At 35.4% G+C, this 27,775-nt stretch overlaps 1 protein-coding gene across 1 annotated transcript; it reads left to right on the top strand.

Moving 5' to 3' along the window:
* The first annotated feature begins 8,102 nt into the window (after window positions 1-8,102).
* Window positions 8,103-22,451, top strand: LOC145245807 (uncharacterized). Its single transcript, XM_080107452.1, has 3 exons — window positions 8,103-8,349; window positions 16,286-16,661; window positions 22,097-22,451. The coding sequence occupies exons 1-3, from the start codon at window positions 8,179-8,181 to the stop codon at window positions 22,402-22,404; spliced, it is 855 nt and encodes a 284-aa protein (XP_079963578.1). The 5' UTR covers window positions 8,103-8,178; the 3' UTR covers window positions 22,405-22,451.
* The last annotated feature ends 5,324 nt before the right edge of the window (window positions 22,452-27,775 follow it).

Raw genomic sequence — 27,775 nt, 5'->3', positions numbered from 1 at the left:
ACTGAAAACCAATAAAAGAATAAAAATTATTAGAATTGGGAAGAAAAAAGAGCTTAGTAATGATCTTAGGACTAAAATTGTGAATTCACATAAGGATGGTTTAGGTTACAAGTCAATTTCCAAGAAATTTGAGGTCCCTACAGCAACAGTACAGAGCATCATCAAAAAATTCCAGAGCCACCACACAACAAACAACTAGATTGGTAGAGGAAGGAAAAGGAAACTGTGTGCTAGAGCCACCAGGAATATTGTAAGAAGTGTTAATGCAAATCCAACCACCACTACTAAGGACATTTTAGAAAATCTGGAGTCTTCTGGCATAAAAATATCAAGGCAAACATTGCAAAGGACTCTGCATGAAAATGGTCTGAAAGGAAGAAGACCACGAAGGACTCCACTGCACACCGGAAAACACCTTGCAGCACATCTAAAGTTTGCTAGGACCCATGTGAATTCTTCAGAGTCCGTTTTCTCAAGTATTTTGTGGACTGACGAAACAAAAATTGAATTGTTTGGCCATATGGATGCTTCTTACGTTTGGAGGAAGAAAGGAGAAGCTTACAACCCAAAGAACACCATACCCACGGTGAAAAATGGTGGTGGTAGCCTAATGTTTTGGGGCTCCTTTTCGGCTAGTGGTGCAGGTAGTTTGATCAAGATAGATGGAACCATGTAGAAGGAGCAATATTTGGAGATACTCCAGAAAAAACATTAGACAGGATGCGGCGAAGCTCCATTTAGGACCAAACTGGGTCCTTCAACAGGATTATGATCCAAAACATACTGCCAAAATAGTCCAGAAATGGTTTGAGGATAATCAAATTAATGTTTTGGAATGGCCTAGCCAGAGTCCCGACCTGAACCCTATCGAAAACCTCTGGCACATATTGAAAACTGAGGTTAAAAAGCGGAAACCTAGAAATTTGAGGGATTTGGAGTACTACTGCATTGAAGAATGGTCAGAAATCAGTGTTGATGCTTGTAAAAACCTTGTTGATAAATATCCAAAACGGTTACAGGCAGTTATTAAGAATAAAGGGCATGCTATTGACTATTAGTAAGAGAGGTATGAATAATTTTGAACTAGTGCCATTATTGTTTTTCTTTGTATAATGTTTCAAACTTGCATAATTTATTTATTTGTTGAGTTTAAATTAAATGCTTATGCTTGATTTATTGTTTGAAATCCCTTTAAGATTGTCTACCTTCTGGTTTGAGCAATATTCTTATAGAAATCTCAAAGATCCGAGGGGTATGAATAATATCGGGCACAAGTGTATATATATATATATATACACACACACACACACACACACACACACGTATCGGTGCATAAATACACTGATATGTTGAGTTATGCACTCGGCTATAATGTTACATATGCAATTCTTTAACTATAAAATTTCTTAGACCCAAAGTAGCAATTCGTAGCTTCTATAGTCTTTTGCAGTGATGACAATATGAGATGATTTTATATAATGTAAATAGATATATGGTAAAAGCAGGTAAACATGATAACCTATATTTCCCCAGAGTCAAAACAAATTTCCAAACATATGTCAGTTTTCTCACCTTGTCTGTATATGTGACTGTCTGTCTGTCCACAACAATGATTTCTTTTAAAAATCCAAATAAATTATCAGGTTGGTGCAAAAGTTTTGTCAATTTAAAATTTCATCTTGCAAAAAAAAAAAAAGCTGTGTGATTTGGAAAATCTTTATTCATGACAATAATGATTTTCACTCTCTGTAATTTGATTCCAGCTGTCAACGAGCTTATAAATGCTTCATTTGTAAAATTTCTTTCGGGTTTGATGTGAAAATATGAATCGAACTCATGTTCAGTATCCTCTCCTTGATGCTAACTCAAAGCCATCGAAATGGTTTTGTAATCTTTGAAATGAGTAAATAATTCAAACAATATAAACATGGCGTCAGCATTTATGACACCATCTGCTATTACGTCATATATGACTTTTTTTGTGAACAAACAAAGACACAAATAAACAGGCAGGAATGCCATTAGTAAATGATTGTGATTCTCCGTGATCGGGCCTGTTGGGACAGTGGTATAGTCCCATTGAAAAAAAAAAAAGTTTTACACGTCACAGACGAAATCATCTTTGAAGAGAAGTTGACCTTGAACATTGAGCCACCATTGTAAGCACTGGCCAATATCTGATGAGTTCCCAGAATCTAAACCTTATGATGATACGCCAGCATTAACAGATAAGTTCCATTAGAATAACTTCCATCACAAAACTGACCAAACATTTTGGACAAGATAGTCTTACAAATTAGACAGAAACACCAAACATGCTTGCCATGGAAATATCCCAAACAAAGCTGCCAGAAATATACCAAGACATCTTGGTCAGTGGTACTGTGTATGATCATTATCATGACTGAAGCTTTTTCTCTTTCTGTTTACTAAAAAGAATCGCTTTCGTGTTAAGAAACCATTAAGGTAGAAAACTTTCCAGACATCTACAGTGAAGGGGTTGGATTTTGCTGCTTGTCATTGTGTACATCGAGGGGGCACAAGTGCTATGAATTCATCAAAGCATATTCCGTTAAAGTACTTGCAAGAAAGGCAGAGGAATGCAAAATTGCTGTGATGAGACAGGGTTTTAAGCTCGGCTGATAGTGAGGAACCTATTAAATTTGAGGTCTTTTTTTATTGCATCATGATAGCCCAACAGATACTATACTAACTTAGTGGAGGAGGTAACACATGGAAGGATGGTCTCATGACAGCAGGAAATATATCAGGTCATTGCAAAAGCTTTTGCCGATTAAAAATTTAATCTTGAAAATATAAAACTTTTTGTTTTCGAAAATCTGCGTTGTTGAATTCCTGGCAAAAGCGCATTTAAAGTTGAGGTGACTATGTAGAAAAATGAGTTCTGGAGTACAAAAGGTCGCTTGTTTTAATGATACCACTCCTATCTTCGTAGCTCTTCAATTTTTTTAGTTAAAAAATAGGCTTTATTTTTGGAGCAACCCTTGTAATAATAATGAGTATTAAATAAATTACAATGATTTGCATGGTAAGAGTCAATGTTTTTATTAAAACTCTTGCTGCTGAATTCCCTACATAGTATCCCCGCAAATTCTATCCCAAACAGTAACCCCATACATCCAAGTGACACTGTGCCTTGTTTCGGGTGAAAAAGCAATAAAAAGGTATATATCTATAATATAAAGCTGAATGTGTGTGTGTGTGTGTGTGTGTGTGTGTGTGTGTGTGTGTGTGTGTGTGGTCACGAATAGGCTCTTATATGGTTGACTATATTAAAAAACTGATTGCATATAATGATAGAAGATGTATCGACACACAGGAATGGGTATGCTTGATCTGGCAGAACGGTGGTTCATTAAAATTGTGGGGACGACGTTCGCGCCTGGTCCACAAAGTATGGAAATAAAAAATTTTAAAATTAAAAAAAACGTTTACAAATGTTTTTGATATAGATATACATAATAATACTTTGATAAGTATATTTTAACTTCCAGGGTGTTGGGAAGCAATTCTTCTTAAGACAACACTTAAACAGTTTTGTAAGTATGGAAGCAAGTTCTGGCTGAAGCTTTTTTAACACTTTAATTGGAATGCCGTCAGGGCCAGTTGCTTTACTGGAAGTAAGATTCTTAATTAGCTTGGTGACATCATGCACAGATATTTGTATGTCACATAGCGTGTTGTCTGTTACAGGAGGAAATACGGGGGGATGGTCTTGGTCACATAGGGTTGAATTAGCTGCAAAGTTCTTAGCAAATAGTTTGGCTTTGTCTGATGCTGATTAGATGACCTCAGGTCCATTGATGATGTTCAGGATTCTGTTTGTTATTTGCCAAAACTGGTGGGAACCAAGCCGCTGCTCAGTTACTTTGGATTTAATGAACTGAGCATATAGCTCTCTTGCATTTTTTATTACTCTTTTACTGTGGTTGCTGGAAAAAGTGATTTCTGTACACAATGGCAGCAGCACATTCTGGTGATAACCATGGCTGGCTGTTAGGTTTTTGTTGGAATTTTTTGGAGGATATGAATCGGTCTATACCTACAATTAATCATTCGGTTAGGTCTGATACTATAGAGAACAAATCCATTTAAACATGGAATGCAGGGGTAGATCGAATATAAATGTACGGAAGCTATCCCAGTCAGCCATAGAGTATCAATATACTGTACGACATAGGTTATGTTTATGGATGAAAAAAAATAAGACTGAAATTAAACAAAGAACAAGTGAATTTACTGGAAACCTGGAAAAATCATGGATTACAATAGAAAAATGCGAGCATGAAAAGTAATAAGGCTAAGCTTAAACATGGAAAAGAACAGGACAAGATATTCTAGTAAAAAATATTATAAATTCATAACTTAAAATATTGCAGCATTAAGAATTTTTTTAATTCAATTTAACATTATATAATCAATTCTTAATGCTGCAATATTTTAACTTATAAATTTATTATAGTTTTTACTAGAATATCTTGTCGTTTTCTCCATGTTTAAGCTTAACCATATTACTTTTCATGCTCACATTTTTCTATTGTAATTATATATATACATATTATTTATTTATAAAAAATAAAACGATTTAATTCAGGAAACTAAGTAGGACCACCACCTCGGTATGTTTGCGGTATTGTGATGAATGAGACCTCTAGCTAGGAATAGCACAAACCAACCAAACACGTAATAACCAGGATGACCAAAGATCTCCCTTCCATCCAATTTTTGAGTGGTCTTGTGCTTAATTTTTTGTTTTTCAACTTTGTATTCTGTACATTTTGGAAAAAAATATATAACTAAAAAGAACATAAAAGATTTAAAAACATTGCAGAAGAGTAAGTTTTTCTAATTTATATAGTAAGGAGAGACCACACTTACTTGTAGCTATCATTCTACCCAGATTGAGCCAGGTTCCTACTGCGGACGAACTGTGTCTCAAAACATTGCAGTCCAGTTTCATCAATCTTGGGCCAGATCACAGGATATAACTAATCCCTTCCAATTCCATCATTGAAGATCAACTATTTGTGATCCCAATACAATCGCCAGGTCATCCTTAATTATCATCATCGAGGTCTTCAGCTGTCCACCAATACATTTGTGCCAGGCAGAGAGAGGAAAAGAGAATCTTGTGAATGAGTTCCCCCTCTGGTTGACGAACTGCATATCCAAACCAGCAGAGACTTTGTTAAATAAGGACAGATGGCGACAACACAGAATGCTGCAAAAACAGTCAAAGACTTCCAGTTTGTACCGTCTGCCTGCTTCCCACCTGACTACAACTTGAATGTGTTCAAGTCCAACGTTAACAAATTCCTAATGAACCGCCCCCTTAAGTAAACACTTCATCAAATCTCCACACTAACGTAATGTACTTGCAATAACCCTTCTCCTTGAGTGGCTTCCGGGCCTTGATAAGTGGTGACCACTGTGTAAAAAAAAAAAAAAAAATCCAGCATGCTCATAGGCTATGTCTTGCAGTCATTATGACGGATGGTTCTCAATATCGTCTGATAGATGCGTCTCTTCATGTTGAAGCATATTTCCTGTCAGAATCAAAGAGACCAGTTGAGACCGAAGAAGCAGACTGTGCTAATCACTGTCCAGTCTCAGCTGCTGCCTGCTCAGTCAGTAGAGTCAAAATAGACAAAAGAAAACTTCCTCCATGAATATAACTGTCTCACTGACATTCACCATTCTACATCATGGACTGAATACCTGATATGTTTTATTTATATGAATAAAACAGTTTCCTTATATGATCTTTATTTTTTCATTATTTTATTGCAAAAAGGCTTCATGGGGATAATATATTATTATTTTTGTAATAGGTATGACGTGAAAATTTAAAGAGCTTAATATACCACTATCCACCGGTCACTGATGTGTGACCGATAGACGTGTTATAGTAAATGTCTTAAAGCAGTCTCGGGAAGATATGAAGATGGCCATCATTAGGGTCTATAAGAAGAAAAGCATACCTGAGATGTTGGATGTGCTGTGTGGCATCTTCTTCTCTCAGGAAACGTCTTGACCTCTTTACCCTTGGTGGCGTTCTGACTGGAATTTTCTTTCTTCATTTTCCGGACCGTTTCGTTGTTTCAATGAAGGCGTTTATGAAGGCATTTATGGCAGACACAAGAAAGACGACACGCGACACAATTGTAATATATATGGAACATAACTATTTTATTTTACATTAGAGATACAATATATTACAAAAAACTTTTACAATTTAAAACTAGATAATAAGCTTTTCAAAGCTAACTAACCTAACTAGTTTGGAGGGAGGGGGTGCTCCCCCCCCTTGTTTACGGAGAGAAAGAATATGCGTCTTCCCTTCATGGTGGTCGTGCAGGAAAGAGACAGAAAGATAGCAAGGGAATTATGGGAAGGGATTTCTTTGTATCTCTACACTCATGGCCAAATTACCACTCGGCCATGCTGTAGAGCGTGTTAGAAACAGTGTCACGGAAAATAGTGCCACATTAATATGTGTCGCCATATAAAAAAAAAAGGTTGGGAATCACTGACATAGACCGTGATGGTATCCATATTTGGTTGAACATCCATTAGAGTTATCAAAACATTGACTTCCAAAGTAATCTATCTCAACCTAGTCTTTATTTATCTGTCTCTCAAGTGCGGCTATCTTAACTGCTCTAATGCTATTAGATCAGGCTGTCTGAAGATATTGGCTCCCTGACCTAAAATACACTAAATATTGATGTCATTTATTTTCCTTTCCCTTTGCTAAACTCAATCATGTCCTGCAAAGTAAAAAATAAAAGCAACAATTTTCTTCTATAAAACAACGAAACCAAACTCCATGAATAAATATTTGATGATATAAAGAAGTATGAAAACTTTTACCAAAATTAATGGATTCGGCATGAAATAACCTGAAAAGGGTCGTTATGCCATAAAACAAAACAACCTTTACGGCGGCCTGAACAGAGCTGAAAGAGAGAAACAGACCAAATACCAAGGTCTCATGAAAAGAAACTGGAATCTTAGGGAGATATCAATCATACCAGTTATCATAGGTGCTACAGGGCTTATGAAGAAGAACCTGAAGTCCTTCCTTACTAATATTCCTGGTGAACCAAGTGCAAAAGAGATCCAGACAATTGCACTTAAGGGAACAGCGAGGATACTAAAAAGAGCTCTCGGTTGGTTTCAATAAAAAGCAGGGCAATGTTGGCAGCTGGTTTGGCTGCCCCATTCCCAGCATTACAATCTTCAAAGGAAGAAAAATGAAAAAAAAAAAAAAATCAAAATGACCATACTATAGAAGTCTACTCTTCTACGCACATCTCCTATACTCTTCATATTTCATCTTCCTCTGCAGTCATTTGAACTAAGCCTGTGTTTCAGACTCACATTACACATTCATCGTTCCATTCTCATATCATTTCTCTCCATGCAACGCATGTCCTCAAGCCTCACTGGCCAGGTTTCACTTCCATACATAACCACAATGCCTGATAGACTCTTTCTTTGGTTGACAGTGGTAACACTCTACCGGTGCATGATGGTTGAAGAGCAGGTGGACGTTTAGTCTATCCATATCCAATCTCTCTCAATCATGCTAGCCCGATATCTTCAAACTGCCTGATCTGGTAGCAACAAAACAAATTTAGTTTTTTTTTTTGTTAGTTTTGTGTTCCTACATAACGGTGAATTTAGGGGTTAATACCCTTGCAACCATCACCAGACATACCTGCTTTAATGTCAGAGTTATGAAAATTGATAATGTTCATATCTTTGTGTGTATCTGTGTGTATACTTGCAGATTTTTGCTTTGAAACAGATAAGGCCGAGATAGAAAATCATGTAAACAATTTTTCTCTCCCTCTTTCATTATGCCTTATCTTATGTATATGTAGAACATATATATATATATATATATATATATATATATATATATATATATATATATATATACGTATATATGTATATATGTATACATATATATGTATATATACATATATATATGTATATATATATACATATATATATATACACACACACATATATATATATACACACACACATATATATATATAAATATATATACACTGATTCATACATATATAAGAAAAAAAAGCATCAAAATTGCACAGAAAATTAGTCGTTAATCAAATAACAGGCAAGATGTTTCCTCACCGAGCGGCTGTTGCACTGGCACTGCTCTGTTTTCTCCCGGATTATGTGGGAGGTCATGGATACATGACCAAGCCTCCGAATCGTTCAAGTATGTGGAGATTCGGCTACCGCACACCACCCAACTGGGAAGATGATCAACTCTACTGTGGTGGTATTTCTGTAAGTAAATTATTGATTATTAAACATGATGGTGAGAAGTGTGCACGTGTGTGTGTGTGCGTGTGTGTGTGTGTGTGTGTGTGTGTGTATGTGGCCATGCGTCCTACTACCTGATTACTACTAAGCATGATGTAACAGGTGACAATAAAGGGCCATGTGCACGTCATATTAATGATCAACGCTAAAATGCTACACCGAAATTTTTGTTTTTTAAAAGTGCTTATATAGTATTGTGGACAAATGGAAATCACATTCTAGATAAAACCTTTTTGATATATTCTTAAGTATTATGCAGAAATAAGCATCCCCACCAAAAATTAGGGAAAATCATCGAGTAGAATTTAAATTAAAAATAAAAATCAGTTTTTGTATTTCGTCAATCTTCTATCCATTCATCATCATCATGCAGTCTGTCAGTCTTGACGATGACTAGTTGGGACCTCAGTGCTTTATCCTTTAATGTTGGTATAGTCCTCTTTCTGTGTGAAACGTCCGGTCACAGGCACCACATATGTGGGTGCCAGGGTTGTGTCGTTGATAGTGTCTCAGCTCTAAGGCTAATCTAATCTTTCTTTCTATTTCTTCCTTCTCTTTGTGGAGACTGTTCCACCAGTTACTCCTTTCTTTGGCTTGTTCCTCCCAACTCTCGACATTGATGCTCATCACCTTCAGGTGCTGCTTTGTTACATCTTTGTAGCCAAGCTTCCGATCTCTTACCTTGTGGGTTCCATTTTTCAGTTCCCCATAGAAGATCATCTTTAGGATTTGATTGTCTTCCATTCTAGCGATGTGCCGGGTCCATCACAGTTGCATAGTAGCAAGGGTAGCTTCCACACTGTCTAGGTTTGCTCTCCTGAGAACTTCCACATGTGATATGTAGTCACTCCATTTGATCTTCATGATCATTCTCAGGTGTCTCTGCTGGACGGCTTCCAGTCTCCTTATGTGTTCTCTATATAGAGTGTAGGTCTCTGCTGAGTACAGCAAGACTGGCAGGAGGACAGCTTTGTAGACTCTGCACTTTGTGTCTAGCCAGATACCGGTCCTTTTCCAGAGCAGCTTTTCTAGCTTACCAAAAGAGGCACATGCGCTTTGTATTTGCCAGCTTATTTCTTTGTCAGCACAGTTGTTAGTGCTTAAAGTGCTTCCAAGATATTTGAAGTTTTCAACAACTTTTAGCACCTTGCCGTTGATTGTTATTATAGGCTCTTGGAGGTATTTGTTATCTGATGACGGCTGATACATCATTTCTGTCTTTTTTTTTTTTTTTTTATTACATTTTCACCCCAAACAAGGCACATTGCCACTTTGGTGTAGGGGGCTACTATCAGGGGAAACATCTACTGGGGTACTATGTAGGGATTAGGGCAGTGAGATGTTGGTTCACGTTGCACTTGAACTTATGCATGTCAGTACAGTTGGGGAAGCAGTGACCTGGAATGGAATTCCAAAGTCTAGCAGTTCTGGGGAAGAAACTACTGGAGTAGAAAGATCTTTTACATCTAGGGATCTCTACAGTGTGGGGGTGGGATTTTGCAGCTTGTCGGGTCTGTCGAGGGTGTTCACGTCGTGGGGGCACAAGTGCTTGCAGTTCTTCAGAGCATTCACCATTATAATACTTGTAGAACAGGCAGAGGGATGCAACGTTTCGACGATGGGACAGAGGCTGAAGTTTAGATGCCAGTTTAGGGCCTATTAGATTTGCGACTCTCTTTTGAACCCTGTCAAGGAGCGAGAGACTAGTAGCCGATGCACCGGCCCAAATATGACAGCAATACTCCATACATGGGCGAATAGTGGCCTTATAGAGGTACAGGATACTTTCGGGTGTTAAAAGTTTTCTGTCTTCCCTATGTTGATTTGTAGGCTGATCTTCCTGGCTGTTTGAGAGAAGATATCAACTATCCTCTGCATCTGAGCTTGATTGTGAACTATCAGAGTAGTGTCGCCTGTGAGCAGCAGTTCTGTTATCAGCTCCTTCCTGGTCTTGGTCTTGATCTTCACTCTTGCAAAGTTGAACAGTTTCCTGTCGGAACACGTGCGGATGAAGACATCTTTTTCAATGTTTTAATGAAGCAGCATTAGGAGGGTTGTCAGAAATAGGGTGAACAGTGTAAATTAAAAATAAAAATCAGTTTTTGCATTTCGTCAATCTTCTATTCATTATAACTTGGTTAAATGATAAACTGATTTATCTCCCTTTGCTTTATGTGATGTTCGCTTTCATAAATGGCGAATCAGCAAAATACAATAAAAATGGTATTTACTTTTAACTAACAGGATGCGTTAACTGGCATTTCCCGGTGGAAACATAACCCCCCCCCCTCATAAAAAACTGAACCACAGTTGTTGCTGGTAGCCACTGCAGTCCTTGGGAAATTGCAGACACTGGCAGTCGTGGCCGAAATGAAATAATCTGCCTACCACTGGCGATTAGTGCTGGTTTAGGGTGATTATCTGCAGATACTGTTTGATTGCAAAAAAGCAATTAAGGGAATGCGTAAATTATTATGAATTTTAAAAATTGCAAAAGATAGTCCGTTAGAATAATAATAGCAAGTAAAAACAAAAGTGTTCGAAGTTGGGGAACAATAAAAAAACACCCTACCTTCTTCATGTGAAGAATGAGTTTTCTAAATAATACCGCAATAATTCCATTAGGATAAAATTCATGTATACCAAAAAAAAAAAAAAAAAAAAAAAAAAACCAAAGCTAACGTTTATGCAGTCTCGATAATCCGTCAGAAAAAGAAAGTTAAATAAAAGAAAAAACTCCACAGAAAGTAAAAGTGGAAAAAGAAACCCCCAAATATATAACAAATAAGCGTTTCAGTAGTCAATACAATTTACTTTTAAACCTACCTGCATATTATTTTGGTGTTTTAACTTCTTTGTAAACATTTATTCAGTTCTATAAAGAAAATGTGAACATGATAAGTAACAGCTTTAAAGATAATCGGTGAAAAATATAAAATAAAATAAAATCGTCCACAGGAATAGTAAATGCAAACAAAAAAAAAAAAAATGAAAAAAAAAAATATAGCATCCCACAAGGATCACGAATCACTCAAAAATTGAAAATTAAATATTGATATCCATAAAAAATTTTTTTATTTTTTCAGGATCGTTTTTTGGGGGAAGGGAGTGGCGTGTAGGTATTTGTGCATATTTACATTTCCAAACCAATGGTGTGTTTACATTTTTTAGAATGTACCGTCCGTGCAAAGAAAGAGAAATATGTGCTTGTTTGCATGTTATTGTTGGTCTATCTGCACAAGGAAAGAGTTAGCAATGCGTGGTATAATGTCAACAATTCTCAAAGCTTTTGTTAGAGCTCACCGTAATAAATTGTATTCAATTTTTAGGTTTTTGGCAGAATTGTATCAGCTTAAGAAGTTGATATAATTTCATATATTATATGCGAGTATCGATACTAAAGTAGGTTCCAATATTTATGAGACAGTATGATACGTGACGACCACAAAGAAAGAAAGAAAGAACGATACAGAAGAGACGCGTGTGTGCAATTATCGATTGTTAAAAGACGTTATTAATGTATGTTTTACTTATGCCCGATGAATAGCCACAATATCTTATGTAAACTTTCGAACACCGGTTTAGACAAATTCAGTTGTGATATTAAAATGCTACTGTACGAGCCCTTTATAGTCTCGCACAAAAACACGCATTCACATCTCAAGCCATTTTTCTTGTCATACACATACGCGCACACAAACATACGCCCACACGTACACACACGTAGATATATTCACGTTCACGTACATACACCCACATTAACATGCATACACACACACACGCTAACATACACACATGTACGCACACATACACGCACACATACGCACACATGGGCAACGTCACTTCCCCTTTGAAGAAATCCACACATGCGCAAAAGACCACCAGAAACAACTATAAAAGCAAGAGACCTGAGCTGTTTCCTCCCTTTTCGATTTGGCTTCCAAGCTGCTACTATGTGTGGGGCAAGAGCCAACAGACAGTACGTACACCTTACACAATTTCTCTCTCCATGACCAGGATTAACTTTCTCTCTCTCTCTACAACAATAGACTTTCCTTCTCACCAGTTAACAGCAAGAGACGCACGCCAAACTAAGCACATACTGTACCCTTTTCTTTCATTTGTTTCTTCACAAAATAAATTCTAGTTCGTTTAATTCAATTTAACACGTTGTTCGTTTCTTTCTCAAAACAATTCATTTTTCCTAATTTGTACGACTGGGGGATATGTATAATATATCCACTAGTCCACTACACTGCATTGCATCCGACGAGCCACACTATCACAATCGCAACAACTCTAGAGAAAGGAGTCCCTATTTTTTTCTCTAAATATTTAGTCCTACCACAGCTCCCAGTTTACATCTTCCACAGATACTGTGATTGCACCTATTGTAACTGGCTCATTGATACATACACATAACTTAATCTTTCCAAAATCCGATTCATAAATAATAAAGTCTCCCTCTCCTAATTCCTTACATTCTGATTGGCTACACTCTGACAATTCTCATATTCCGGAATACAGTAAATCACTTTATAAACAAATGCTACTTACATTAAAAACTGGTGTCACTAAGTGACATATTTTTAGGCAGGTATTCCATTTAATTTAATGCATATGTAAGATCATTCATTGTTATAGTGTCCATGTTTCTGATCCATATAATAAAATGGTTAACACTGAAGCCTTGTACACATTGATTTTGGTCTAATCCCATGCTCGTTCCACAAGCGATGCCAAAGCTTTTTAAATTCTGCACTGATTTTTGCAATGTGAGTTGCAATCTCATCTTCCAGCATGCAGGGTGCATTTTGCTTTTAAGATAGATAAAGGACTCATGTATTTCGGGTTTATGTCATAAACAGGAATAGGGATTTTTTTTACAAGGGAGTCACCACTTATCAAGGCCCGAAGGCCACTCAAGAATAAGAGGTAATGAATGTAAGGTGGTAGTTTAGTAATTGTTAATGGTGTAGATTGAGTAGAATTATGATAATTTAAGGGGACGGCTCAGTAAGAACTTGTTTACATTGGACTTGAAGACTACTATATTGTAATCGGTTGGGAAGCAGACCAATGGAACAGTGTTCCACATGTGGGCAGTTCTAAGAAAGAAACTTTGTTCATGGAATGTACGTTTACAATTAGGCACAGATAGAGAATGGGGAAAATTGTTGATAGGGGATGTAGCTAGTCGAGTGTTTTTTTGTGAAAGTTTGGCAAGGGGGGGGATCATAGATTGGTAGACGAGCACTTATCATAAAAATAATGATAGGACAGACACAGGTTTGCAACGTCTCTTCTGTGGGGAAAGAGTTTGCAAGGAAGAGAAAAGGGCATCATCTACTAGGTTTTGAAGCCGGTTTTGAACTCTATCAAGGTTAGATAGAGTGCGCAGAACAGCTCCTGCCCAGATGTGGCAATAGTATTTCATTTTAGGACGTATTTGGCTGTTATACAGATAGAAGATTGCATCAGTAATGAGATAACTTCTGGAGCTGTAGAGTGATCCAACCATTTTTTCAACAATCTTGACCACAGATTTGATGTACGTGTTCCATTTCAGATCAGGAGTGAAGGTCAGTCCCAGAAGCCATTCATTTCAATTGAGGCCAAGTGGGGGGTCAGAACGATTATGATGAAAAGAGAGAAGCTTGGTTTTAGATGCATTAAAATTAACCAGCCACTTTTTCCCCCATTGCACCACGTGCTCAAGATCAGAAGAGAGAGAATCAGAAAGATCTTGATCATTGCCAGCCTTTAAAGTGTTGCCATAGATTGTGGTGAAGTCTGCATAAATGTCTACGAATGATCCAAGAATGTGATTTGGGAGATCATTGATGAAGATCAGGTAGAGAATTGGGCTCAGGATGAAATCCTGAGGGACTCCAGCATTAATACTGTGAGCTTCTGATTTCTGTTCATCGACGACTACTTATAAGCCTATCAGAGAGACAAGATTTAATAATTGAGGGGACATTTCCAGCTATTCCATAGATGGAAATCTTGTGAAGTAGACCTTTTATGCCATACACTGGGAGAGCATTACAAAATGTCTTATTTCCCTGATTTTTGTGGAATTTGAACAAATATTCTTAAAATTACGCTAATTTTTCTATTTTCTGGTAATTTTAAGTGTGTATCATTTTATTGCAGGCCTTCCAAAATGCATAGAAAGGGTCGATTGACAGCTAGCGAAAAGAAATGTGTTATTGCAGGTCTTGCAGAAGGTTTTTCTCTCGCAGATCTAGCCAAGGAACTTGGAAGAACATTGTCTTCATTGAAAATCTAAACGTCAAACTAAGGAAGGACAAAAACGCAAGAAAGTCAGTTTCAGCTCATGATGTAAGAAAAATTTACCATCAACTAATCAAGCAGCTGGGCAGCAATAGTTCTGCTATATTTGACAAGGCTGGACTACCTTCCTTGTCCAGAAAGACATGCTGCAATGTCTTAAACGAAATTGCAAGAAGCATTATGTCCATAGCAAGATTTGTTTTAAATCAAACTCATAAAGAAAAACGTTTGGCTTCGGCTCGGAAATGCATAGAAACCAGCTTTGAAAATGTTCTTTTCACTGATGAGGCCAGAGAAACCCTTGATGGATCAAATGAGTGGGCCAAAGTTTGGAGTCCTCTTGGATTCTTTACCCCTCACCGATTCCATCGTCAACAGGGAGGTGGAGGTGTCATGTTTTGGGCCGGAATAATCTGTGATTAACTAATTGAACCATTCTGAGTGCCAGAAGGTGTCAAACAGACAAGCCAGTCTTATATTTTATTTTTAAATGAGCATTCGTCCATTTCACCATGGCTTGATGACCTTCCATTGGCACGTCACTGCAAATTGATTTTTATACATGACAATGTGCTATCACACTCAGCCAAGACTACGACAGCCTACCTTGAGTCATTAGGCATTAGTGGAGTAAATTTGATGCTTGTTCTTCAGATATGAATCCGATTGAGCAGCTCTGGTCAATAACTTAAAAAATATTTGTTCAAATTCCACAAAAATCAGGGAAATAAGGCACCTTGTTATACTCTTTCCCTGTACCAAATTTCACTTCTTTGCGTTTCATAGCAATTTCAAAATTTTTAAATATTGACCTGCAATAAAACGATACGCATGGTTTATGATATAAATGCATCTGCTTTGAACAGTTGTCCCCAAATTAATATGCATAATAATATTGGAGTTTATACCCCAAAGCGCCCAAGATTTACTTTAAAGGATCACAAACGTAACTTGGAGAATAACTCAACAATTAGATTAATCTCTCTTTGTATCTCAGACGTAGGAATAATTAGTAAAAAGATTTTGGATAGAATATTGCAAAATTTAGATTCAAAGTAACACATAATCCATAGTCTTAATCTGATGAGGGTCATAGTTGGTTTTAATACATTACATCTGATGAGGGTCATAGTTGGTTTAATACATTACATCTGATGAGGGTCATAGTTGGTTTAATACATTACATCTGATGAGGGTCATAGTTGGTTTTAATACATTACCCAATTGCAAGAATAGCAAATTTATAATGCTCAACATTGATGAATATTACACATCGATTTCCCTAAAATTGTTGGATATGACACAAGAACCAGTGAAAGCATTGTTTCTAGTCATTTAGCACTTCTCTTTGCCACTAGACAGTTTATCGTGTGTCAAGAAGTGCTAGACGACTGGAAACAATGTCCAGATAAGCGGTGAGCACCTACAGCATCTGGAATTTCCAAATGGTCACCCATTATAGTACTGATCAGGCACAACATTGCTTAACTTTGGTGATCTTACAACGTGATGATGCCATATACGATTTAAATGTGATTTAAGTTAATATGTGTGTGTTCATTCTTATGCTTCAATTAATTTTTACTCTTTTTTCCAATAGCAACTGTGGGAAGTGAACAAGGGCAAATGTGGGGTTTGTGGTGATCCCTGGGATGAAGCCCGACCAAATGAAGCTGGTGGCAAGTATGCTAAGGGCATCATCACGGCCCACTACCACACAGGTCAAGTGATTGATATCAACGTCCGGCTGACTGCCAACCACTGGGGTTGGTTTGAGTTCCGTCTCTGCCCAAATAATGACGTAACCAAACCGGCCACACATGAATGCTTGAACAAACACCTGCTTCAGTTGGCCGACGGTAGTGGAACACGTTTCCACCTAAAATCACAGCGACTAGGAGACTTCTCACTCAAGCTGAAACTTCCTGAAGGATTGACCTGTTCCCAGTGTGTATTGCAATGGAAGTACCGAGGAGGTATGGCCAAATTTTTCCTTTTCTTTTTTCCATAAAATTATGATTGTTTTGAGGTTAACGATGAGAATCATGTGTTTTATATTGGTACTCTACGCCAGTAACTAGAGATTATGTAAACTAGTATGAATTTGGGGAGAGTTATATTAAGTACACGTCAGAACAATCTTGTGGTAAATGGGAATAGATTCAGTGCACCTAGCATGAGTGAGGTGACAGGGGTCAAGAATTAGCTCCCTAGACAAAACACATAAGAAGCAGGTGTTGAATTATTAGATTATAATACATGGGCTTTTACGGTAATCATTTCACTACCACTCCAAAAAATTAACTGAATATTTAAAAATTCAAGAAGAATTGGAATCACTAATTGAATCAGAATAAAAAATTTAGAACATCAGCGGTAATTGTATCAGAATCGGGAAAAATATTGGGATTGTCACATCACTAAGATTTATATTAACCGTATTAGTATGTAAATGTAAATGGTCAAAGTAGATTCGATAGGAGTTGAGTCAATCACATAGTTTGTATCTGTATCCATAAAGTCAATCTCACACGTTCACAAAAGTATTAAAATATCATTTTATTTGATGAGAGAAGTTGTTATTTACACTGTTCACATGTTTCGGCTGTTTTCCTCATCTTGGTTCTTTTGACCATTGTATTCTCCGGCCTTCTTTGAGTGCCTTTTCTAGAATGGATTATTATAATCTTATTTTCCATTTTTCTTAAACTTTTTCTTCTAGGGGGTGAGACATCCAACCAGATGTCTGACATTTACCCCTATTTTAGTGAGTCCAACCAAGAGATCTTTTCAGGATTCTAGCCGTCCCTTTCAGTGCAATCGTTTGTATTTCACTTGCACTTGGTTCACCGGGTATGCTTGCTATGTACTTTTTAAAGTTCTTTTTCATAAGTCCAGTTGCTCCTATGATGACTGGTATAATTGAAATGTCTTTTAATTTCCAATTTCGTTTCATATCATACATAAGTCCTTGATACTTTGTTATCTTTTCCCTCTCAGCTCTGTTAAGCCCTGTATCATTGGGTACACTGACCTCTATTATGGTCGCTTTTTTGTTTGCTCTGTCCCAAATCACTATATCTGGTTTAACAGCTGCGTTTTCAAGATATGTACCAGTGTTTGCAACGTCATGTGTTTTATATTTTGATACCCTATGTCAGTAAATAGAGATTAGTCAATTGAAATGAATGGCTCTCGTCTTCAGGAGGCCTCAAGTTTTGACAAGCTTCTGGGCTTGACCATTACTCCTGATCTTAAATGGAACACGTACATCAAATCTGTTGCCAAGGCCGCTGGAAAAATGGACCTTTCTATCGATCCGGTAAATATCTCACTGCTGATGCTATTCTCTATCTATATAAGAGCCAGGTACATCCAAGGATGGAATACTGTTGCCACATCTGGGCAGGAGTTGCTAGAAAGGACTTGTCCTGCCTTGAAAGAGCTCAAAATAGACTTCATAGCCTCGTAGGAGATGTCCTTTTCTCCTCCTTGCAACCTCTATCTCACAGAAGAGATGTTGCGAGTTTGTCTCTGATGTATCGTTATTTTCATGGAAAGTGTTCGACTGAGCTTCAATCTATGGTCCCCCCTCGCCAAACTTTCACAATAAACACTCGTCTAGCTGTAAACACTATCAAGAATTCCCCCCACTCTTTATCTGTGCCTAAACCTAATCGTAGATTCCATGAACAAAGCTTCTTTCTAAGAACTGCACGCCTGTGGAATTGTCTTCCGTTTTCCTGCTTTCCGGCTGACTACAATATGGTTGTGTTCAAGTCTAAAGTAAATAAGTTCTTGATGAGCCGTTCCATATAAGTTATCAAATTTACCAAATTTTCATTACTAATGATTACTATATTGTCCAATTTCTACTGTACACTCTTTAACCCTTATCCTTGAGTGGCTTCTGGGCCTTGATAATGTGGTGAAGCCTATGTAAAAAAAAAAAAAAAAAAGAAAAAAAAAGGTAAACTAGTATGAATTTTGGGAGGGTTATATTAAGTACAATGTCAAGACAGCCTGGCGGCAAATGGGAATAGACCCAGCGCACCTTCAAGGGTCAGCTTCCTAGACAAAACACGCTAGAAGAGGTGTCAATCGTATTACATAAGAACATCACTTGTTCAGGATGGAGAGAGTTTCGAGACAGTCTGAGGTGAGGAAGCAACCTAACCAAAGATGCTGAAAATGTAGAAGAGAATATTTTCTCAAGATTGTTTGTTCGATGACCATTTTTAAGACTAAGAAAATTAAATAAGAAGGAATTCATTTTAACATATCTTTTAGAAGGCATTTTTTTCTTTACATAGGAGACACCACTTATCAAGGCCAAGAGGATACTTGAGGATAAGGGTTAAAGAATGTACAGTAGTAAATGGGACAATATCATAGTAATCGTTAGTAGTGGAAATTTGGTAAATTGGATTACTTAAGGGGATAGCTCATCAAGAACTTGTTTATGTTGGACTTGAAGACAACAGTATTGTAGTCAGCTGGGAACCAGGGAAACGGAAGAGAGTTCTAAACACGTTCCATTCTAAGAAAGAAGCTTTGTTCATGGAATCTATGTTTAGGTTTAGGCACAGATAAAGAGTGTGGGAAATTATTAATTTTAGCCTTTCTTTTAGAAGGAATTAATTTTAGCCTATCTTTTAGAAGGAATTAATTTTAGCCTATCTTTTAGAAGGAATTAATTTTAGCCTATCTTTTAGAAGGAATTAATTTTAGCCTATCTCCTAGAAGGAATTAATTTTAGCCTATCTCCTAGAAGGAATTAATTTTAGCCTATCTCCTAGAAGGAATTAATTTTAGCCTATCTTTTAGAATGAATTAATTTTAGCCTATCTTTTAGAAGGAATTAATTTTAGCCTATCTTGAAAATATTCAGTAGTAGAGAATCCGTATGATGTTCTTCAACAGTGATATTTTCTAAAGTCCGGAAGATTACGCTTGGAGCATGGTATGAAAGTTAAAGTTGTTTTCTTCCTGATACAAACGTTGTTTGAATTTTAAAATAAAATATGTATGATATACGTTTATAAGCCAAATTACAGCACAACATTTTGTAAACTAAACATATAATCTGAGTTTTGTAATGGGCAGAAATCTTCCTCTTAAAAGTATTAAAATACTACAATTTCTTATGATATTGAAAATGTATAATTATTACTATTGAAAACATATTAAAATATAAAAATATTCTCTTTCAAGAGTTTCTGGAATGTTCTAAGTTGTGATGTTTTATGTGGAGCATTTCTAAAACTTTCCATTCACCAAAAATATAAAAACAAAAAAAAAAACATTGATAGTGTCAACTCTTTAGTTAGTCAGTTTGCATGGTTATGTCGGTCCAGGTTGTCAGATACTTACTAGATTAACTCCAACCAATATTTCTTGGGATCCAAATCCAATCGAAAGGAATCTTATAGAGAGAATCATTTACAAGCAACCTCGAAGAAAAACAGGACATTTGGTTATTATAAAGATTTTTTTTACCTTCTCTCTCACCAAAGAAATATTGTTATTCATTTTCAATAACTTGGTTTTTCTTCTAAACGTAAACTAGATTGATTAATAACTTAATAATAAAATTAATAACTTGCTTATCTCTCTTAGACTATTTATAAATATATATATTATATACAATAAATACTTTCTTTTATTTTTCTTTTGAATTTTAGTCTTTTTTTAATATATGTTGCATTTTTAATAGTCCAAGACATAACCATATATAAATGTATATCATATGTATTTCATTTTAAAATTCAAACAACACTTGTATGATGGAACACAAAATTAACTAAGATAAATTGTCACTAACATGATGATGATGAATACACAGCATTAAAGGAATGCTGCACGTTATTCTGGTGTCACCCCAGCCTTCCCCGTGTGCTGCTGAGGCAATTATGTTTAAATAAATATACCGTCTCTCTGGTTGTTTATTGTCTTGATTTCTTTGAACATTTAAATAAACTTATCTGAATTTATTAAATTCATTTACCTCCCATTTAATCTACTATAGCTCTAAAAGACTAACCCCCCTCCCCATTGAGCTGATATTATATTCTGAATGTGAAATTCATATACTTTACCCTTCTATATATTTACTTAACCTTTGAATTCAGACCATCATTTATGTGTGTGTGTGTGTGTGTGTGTGTGTGTGTGTGTGTGTGTTTGTGCGTTTTGGTAAAATAGGTTTTTCCAATTGTATATCACTCTTTGTGTATGCCAATCCTTTTTAGTTGTGTGCAAGCGACTCTATAAGTCACTCCGTCGGTCTGTCAGTCAGTCTGTCCGTAACACTTTTGTGCTTGGCCTTTTTGGTTAAGATCAAAGGTCTGTTGTTAATAAATGCTGTTTTTAGCTTTTTAAGCTTTTCTTGGCCTTTTGGCCAAGATCACAGTGTAGTATCTTATCTTACTACATGTTGTACTTATTGTAATATAAAGTGGGGAATCACTTTTCTGTATTAATTTAATGTAAAATGATTACCCACTTTACAACCAGTCAGTCTCAAAGCCATTCAAGTCATTCTCCAGATCATTCAAGTTGTTTTTGAAGGATTCCAGTTATTTTTTAAGCATTCAAGTCATTCTTAAGGTCATTCAATTCATCCTTAAGTTCATTAAAGTCATTTACTTTTTATTTATTTAAGTCATTTCAGCCCATTTTTCGGTCATTTTAGTTTATCTTTAAGAATTTCATGTCAATCCTAGATTCACGCATTCATTCATTATATGAGAGCATGCGACTAATGGCTATTGGCCTTGTTTAATAACCTTAACCCTAACCACCTTGTTGTTTAGAAGCTCAATGTATGTTAAATATAAAAACAGAGCATATATATAAAAGAATAACAGTATAATTAATTTAACAAATGAAGGCTCGTTTGAAATGTAATGACCTGAATTGTGTAGTGGGCTATGTGACATTTGCCCTTGAGCTCGCACATTAAAGGGATCATCCATCATCCAGAGCTATTTTTGGCACTTTATTACAGCCATAAAATGTTTCAATCATGGTCATTTTTATTTTCCTAGTTTTGCATATGAATTACAAAATATCTGATATTTCCCCAAAACCTCTGGCCTTGATGGAGGGGAGACTAAAAATTGCTGCTATGATTTCAAATGATCGGAAATAACAGCAAGGGGAGACTTGATTCCAAATATTTCTCATAAGTTATATCTTTCTTCTTTGGTTTTCATACATAAAGTAAATTTCACAATGTATAAGGATAATTTGATCATGGAGATATTCATAATCATACTTTATTTCCAAAAGAGGGGAGATATAATATATGAGAAATATTTGGAATCAAGTCTCCACTTGCTGTTTATATATATATATATATATATATATGATAGTTGGAATTCAATTATCATGCTTTCTCATTTTTCAGCAAATAATTGGAACTTTGGATCAGATGGAAAAGGATGCTTGGGTTGTGGGCAACAAGAGCATTTCTACAGCTGTGCTGATGTGGCTATCCTAAAGAAAGGTGAATCAATCCCGACCTCGCAACCACGGATACATGTGACTAAAAAGCTTGTCTCCAAGCCAAACCTGCATCCAACGAAAGGGTCACCAGTAAACAATGGTCCATGTCACGCCATCGGGAACTGGAAGGGAATCCCAACAATGGACAGCTGGTGTAACCAAAACTGTGCCCTTGGAAATTGTCCAGCAAACACATGCAAATGCAAATGAGAAATCAATTTTTTTTTTGCTTTTATTATAAATAGAATTTAAATGAATTATTTGTTTGGTTTCTTTCTTTCATGTCTTATCAGCTTTGTAGGGTATTATTTTTTTCAGAATTTTTGTTAGTTGTTTGGTTGTTTTTGTTTTACGGCATATCAACCCTTTTCAGGTTATTTAATGCCAAATCAAAAAATTTTTTAATAGAATATATTTATTGTTTTCAAGTCGGTTTTTATTTAACCCATAGTTAGGACCCTAACAGGTATTACCACTCCGGGTCAGAGTGAACCTGAGAGCAATGGCAATTAAAGGGTGGCTCCACACTCCCCAAAGCCTGCAAGCTGGGACCTCACTACTGGATATAGTTTAAGGTCATATCCAGGACCCAGAATTTTTGTATTACTTGGTTTATTGAGACAATTCTTCTCATCGTAGGTGTTATAACACAAGGGTTCGACCATATGCCATTTGAATATTAGTACTCTATGAAAATCATACAGATATTTTATTAGTGATACCATCTGTATGTACGGCTCGGAAACTATTGAGTGATGTGTTAATGACATTTTGATCTATTCAGTCGGATAAGGACCTTCCCTTCATGGATTTAAATTGATCTCTACATACCTCCTATATTTAGTAGGTCTGACCTTGATTAAAAATTCATATTTTCATCATAAATTTTTATGGTATTCCAAAGAAACACTAGAGATTGGCACACGCATATTAAAAATGAAGATAAAACGAATATTCAACTAATGAGTACCTTTTCTAGAACTAGAGTGAAGCCATCAGCGCCACCCTTGACAAATTTAACACTGTTATGGTTTTCTATTCATTTTCATGTCTTATTCTGGCTGTGTCATAGTCTTTTACACTGGCGATTGCTGAGGGCATGAGTATTGGTTTACAAGTATAAAAAATAAACAACACAAAAAAGAAAACACAACTCTAGTTAATCAATTAAACTACAACATTAAAAATTAGTAACAAAATACAGAATATGGCATTAAAATTTATTAACAAAATACAGTACAATATATAATACACATGTATATAATCAAATATAATACACATGTATATAATCAAATATAATACACATGTATATAATCAAATATAATGCACATGTATATAATATTATATAATACCCATGTATATAATCAAATATAATACACATGTATATAATCAAATATAATGCACATGTATATAATCAAATATAATACACATGTATATAATCAAATATAATACACATGTATATAATCAAATATAATGCACATGTATATAATCAAATATAATACACATGTATATAATCAAATATAATACACCTGTATATAATCAAATATAATACACATGTATATAATCAAATATAATACACATGTATATAATCAAATATAATGCACATGTATATAATCAAATATAATACACATGTATATAATCAAATATAATACACATGTATATAATCAAATATAATGCACATGTATATAATCAAATATAATACACATGTATATAATTAAATATAATACACATGTATATAATCAAATATAATGCACATGTATATAATCAAATATAATGCACATGTATATAATCAAATATAATGCACATGTATATAATCAAATATAAAACACATGTATATAATCAAATATAATACACATGTATATAATCAAATATAATGCACATGTATATAATCAAATACACATGTATATAATCAAATATAATGCACATGTATATAATCAAATATAATGCACATGTATATAATCAAATATAATACACATGTATATAATCAAATATAATACACATGTATATAATCAAATATAATACACATGTATATAATCAAATATAATACACATGTATATAATCAAATATAATACACATGTATATAATCAAATATAATACACATGTATATAATCAAATATAATACACATGTATATAATCAAATATAATACACATGTATATAATCAAATATAATACACATGTATATAATCAAATATAATACACATGTATATAATCAAATATAATACACATGTATATAATCAAATAACATTATAAATAACACTGTAAGGCGGGGCAAATACCATAACCAGGAGCCGGAAAAACATTGTATTCCACATTGAAAAAAACGTATCCTAGGGCAACCATATCTGAGGTTCTACTGTAGTTGTGCTAAAGTGTGATAAAGGACTCCAAACATTGTCTGTGGAGGCATTTTTGTCCGTCGGTTGATCATACTAATTTTTGTATGTGACTATGGTGCAGATTCAATGTACTAGGGTGTGAGGTATGGATTTTATGCAGCTTTGGAGGTGACGGCTTTTAAAGTGTAGATATTTTTGGGTGTCTGTAGATTTGCAGTTGATGTCTAATAATGTTATTGTTTTTACTTTTTATTAGCATGTCTAGGAAGACTAATTCTGTGGAGCTCTGTTCTAGGGTGAATTTAATTTTGGGGAGTAGGTTTTGAAGTATGGTGTGTAAGCTCTTGATGCCCCCCCCCCTCCATATATGTTTCTGCAGGATGAAGCAGTCATCGGGGTATCTTTTCCAGGATTTTATAAATCGTTTTTTAGTGTTTAGTGTCTGTTCTATCTTTTCATATAGTATCTTCTAGGTAGGCGAGTGTAAGGGTGTAGCTAGTATTTGAATGTAGTTGTCATTGTCGAACTCGAATGAATTATTATTTAGAATTATGTCTATTCTATGCTTTCGATGATGAATTGTTTTGTGAATCTTGAATGTAGTATTTGTGTGTGTTTGTTGATCCAGTATGATATTGCTTCTTTTCCTAAGTCATGGGGTATGTTACTATATAAAATGCTAACATCAAATGTAACTAGTAGTGTCTCGTTTATTTTTACTGTATGTGGTAAGGTATTTGGGGAAGTAAATGTTGTCGCTTATGTAGCTCTTGATTTGATCGGTGAAGAGTTGTAATAGGATGTCTATTAAGTTACTAAGTCTGTTGGACAGGCTGGTCCTCCGCAATGCGTCTAAATGTAAGGTCACTAGGGTGTGAGACACTAACATATTCTGAGTTTTGTGTATCGATGGCAGGTTTTATTTTGTTGGTTTTGTGTATTTTGCGCAGTCCGTAGAAGTTGTTTGCCTTTGTAATGAAATTTGTGAGGAAGTCTTTTTCTTTTTTTTTTAAATATTTTGTTGTGCGTAGTACAAAGTCTTGTGATTCGTGAAATGGTGATGTCTATGTTGGTACTAATAGGTTTGTAGTAGTGTTTGTCATCTAGTAATTGTTTATTCTATAGTAATTCTATCATTTTTGTTTTATGGTAAGTTTTTCCATGATTACTATGGCACTGCCTTTGTCTACTTCTTTTATAATTATGTTGTTATTATTATGGATGTTATAAAGTGCTTGGTCTTGCCTTATGTGCTAGGTTTTGTCTTTTTTCTGAAGGTTGAAGTTCCAGAGATTTTCAAATAAGGTGTTTGGTTCTTTTGTGTTGTTATGTTTGTTAGAGAAATATGTTGATTTGTTTTTTACTGATTTGTCTCCTTTCTATTAGTCTGAATTTCCGTTCAAATTCTTTAAGTCCTTTTTTAGTTCCGCTATATTACTTTTGGGAGTCAGACAGAATTTGAGGCCTAGCTTTAGTATTTCTGTTTCGCTTTTTGATAAGGTGTATGTGGATAATTTGATGATTTTGGGTTTGATTTTTTCTAATCTGGAATTATTGTTCCATGAGGGATTTCTAAAAATGGTGGGATTGTTGGTTTCCTTGTTTTGGGAGGTTGTGTGTTTTAGTGGATGTGATATCTCTTTGTAAAGTCAGTGTTGTGTGCATTATTGTAAGGGTTGAGTGTAATATGTTTGAATGGGTTATTGTATGTTGTTTGTTTTGGATAGTTGTGTTCTGGTTGAAATTGATGCTGTTATGGAGGATATTTGTATTGTTGCATAGGATTGTGTGGATGGGGTTTGTTGTAGGGTAGTTTTGTTTGCTGGGATTGGTGATGTCTGGAATACTTAAACTGTGTCTGTTGGTGAAAGAGGTATCTTGGGGGTCTGCTTCTTTGTGTGATATATGAGGAGTTGAGTGTTGTCAAGCATTGTTTTGAATTATGTGATGTCTGTGGTAGTTGTTTTGTATTGTGAGGGTATTTTGATAAGGGCCGTTTAGTAAAGGTATTTTTTGGTGGTTTGTTTGGGCAATGTAGTGTGTGTAAGGATGGATTTTTATTATGTTTGCTGGTGTGAATGGTGGTAGTTTGGTTTGTATTGTTGTATGCAATTCTATATAAGGTTTTTTTGTGGAGATGTATTGTATGATATGTTATTTGGTGTGTTGCGTTTGCTTGGAGCTTGGATTCTTGTGTAATTTGGAGGTGTGATTAGTATGGATTTTGATTGGCTTTGTTGTTGGGAATTTATGTATGATGTAAGTATATTGTAGTTGCTTCTTTGTGTGTAGTTAAATCTGTTGTGTGGGTGTGTTTGTATATGGTGTGTGTGTTTCGGTTCTTACCTTTGTTATGTGATCTCTGTGTTTATAGATATCGTGTATGAGTTTTCTGCTTTTTCTTGTTGTTGTTGTTGCTTGTTAGCTTCTTTCTTTGTCCGGTAGGTTTTTTAGCCAGGTTATTTTCCATTCAATGATTTTCCTGGATTTCTCCTCCTCCTCTTTGCATTCAGATTCCCAGAGTTCCAAGAGGGATTGATGGGTTTCCTGAGGGTAAAGTTCCTTGATGTTGTTTAACATTTTGTTGTTTAATTTTCGGTGCTCTTTTCTGTGAAGCATACTTTTTGTCCTCCTGTATGTCAATCTCGGCCTGAAGTTTTGAAATGTTTAAGGCTTTTTTTAGTTTCTTTTGTTCCTCCATATCTTGTGGCATAATTTTTTCCTGGAATTTATTTGGAATGAATTGGTTCTCCATCATTAGAAATGTCCTGTATGTTGCTACGGTGTCGCTGCATTTAACTGCATGGTAAAAGGACATTTTTCTTTGTTTGAGGGGGACTTTCCGGGTTTGGAAATTTTGTTCCTTTGTTTTTAATAATTCATACTGGATATATTTTAATAATTCATACTGGATATATAGTCTTCTGAAGTATTCCAGGTATTTTTGTTGTGTTTTGAGTTATTCAATGATTTCTTCAATTTGAATTTCTTTCTTATCCTGTTGGTTGGATATGAGGTGGATTATTCTGTCCATTTTTTTCACTAAGTTGTTGTAATCTGTCTTCGAGATGTTTGTGTTCCTTGAAAGAGAGTTGTCTGTGAATCCAGTGGGTCCTCCAGAGATTTTTTCCTTGTTGGTGGCATTCTGTCGTTGTAGTTATTTATATTTATAAAGTGATGGTTATGTGTTCCAACGAGAGAAAAAAGTGTATATTTAAAAGAGTGTAGCCATCAACAATTGTAGG

Source organism: Euprymna scolopes, chromosome 23 (genome assembly GCF_053919585.1).
Source record: "Euprymna scolopes isolate OS-2025 chromosome 23, ASM5391958v1, whole genome shotgun sequence".
Taxonomy (NCBI): Eukaryota; Metazoa; Mollusca; class Cephalopoda; order Sepiida; family Sepiolidae; genus Euprymna; species Euprymna scolopes.
The sequence above is the reverse complement of the archived record's forward strand: the minus strand, read 5'-3'. Positions and strand labels throughout refer to the sequence as shown.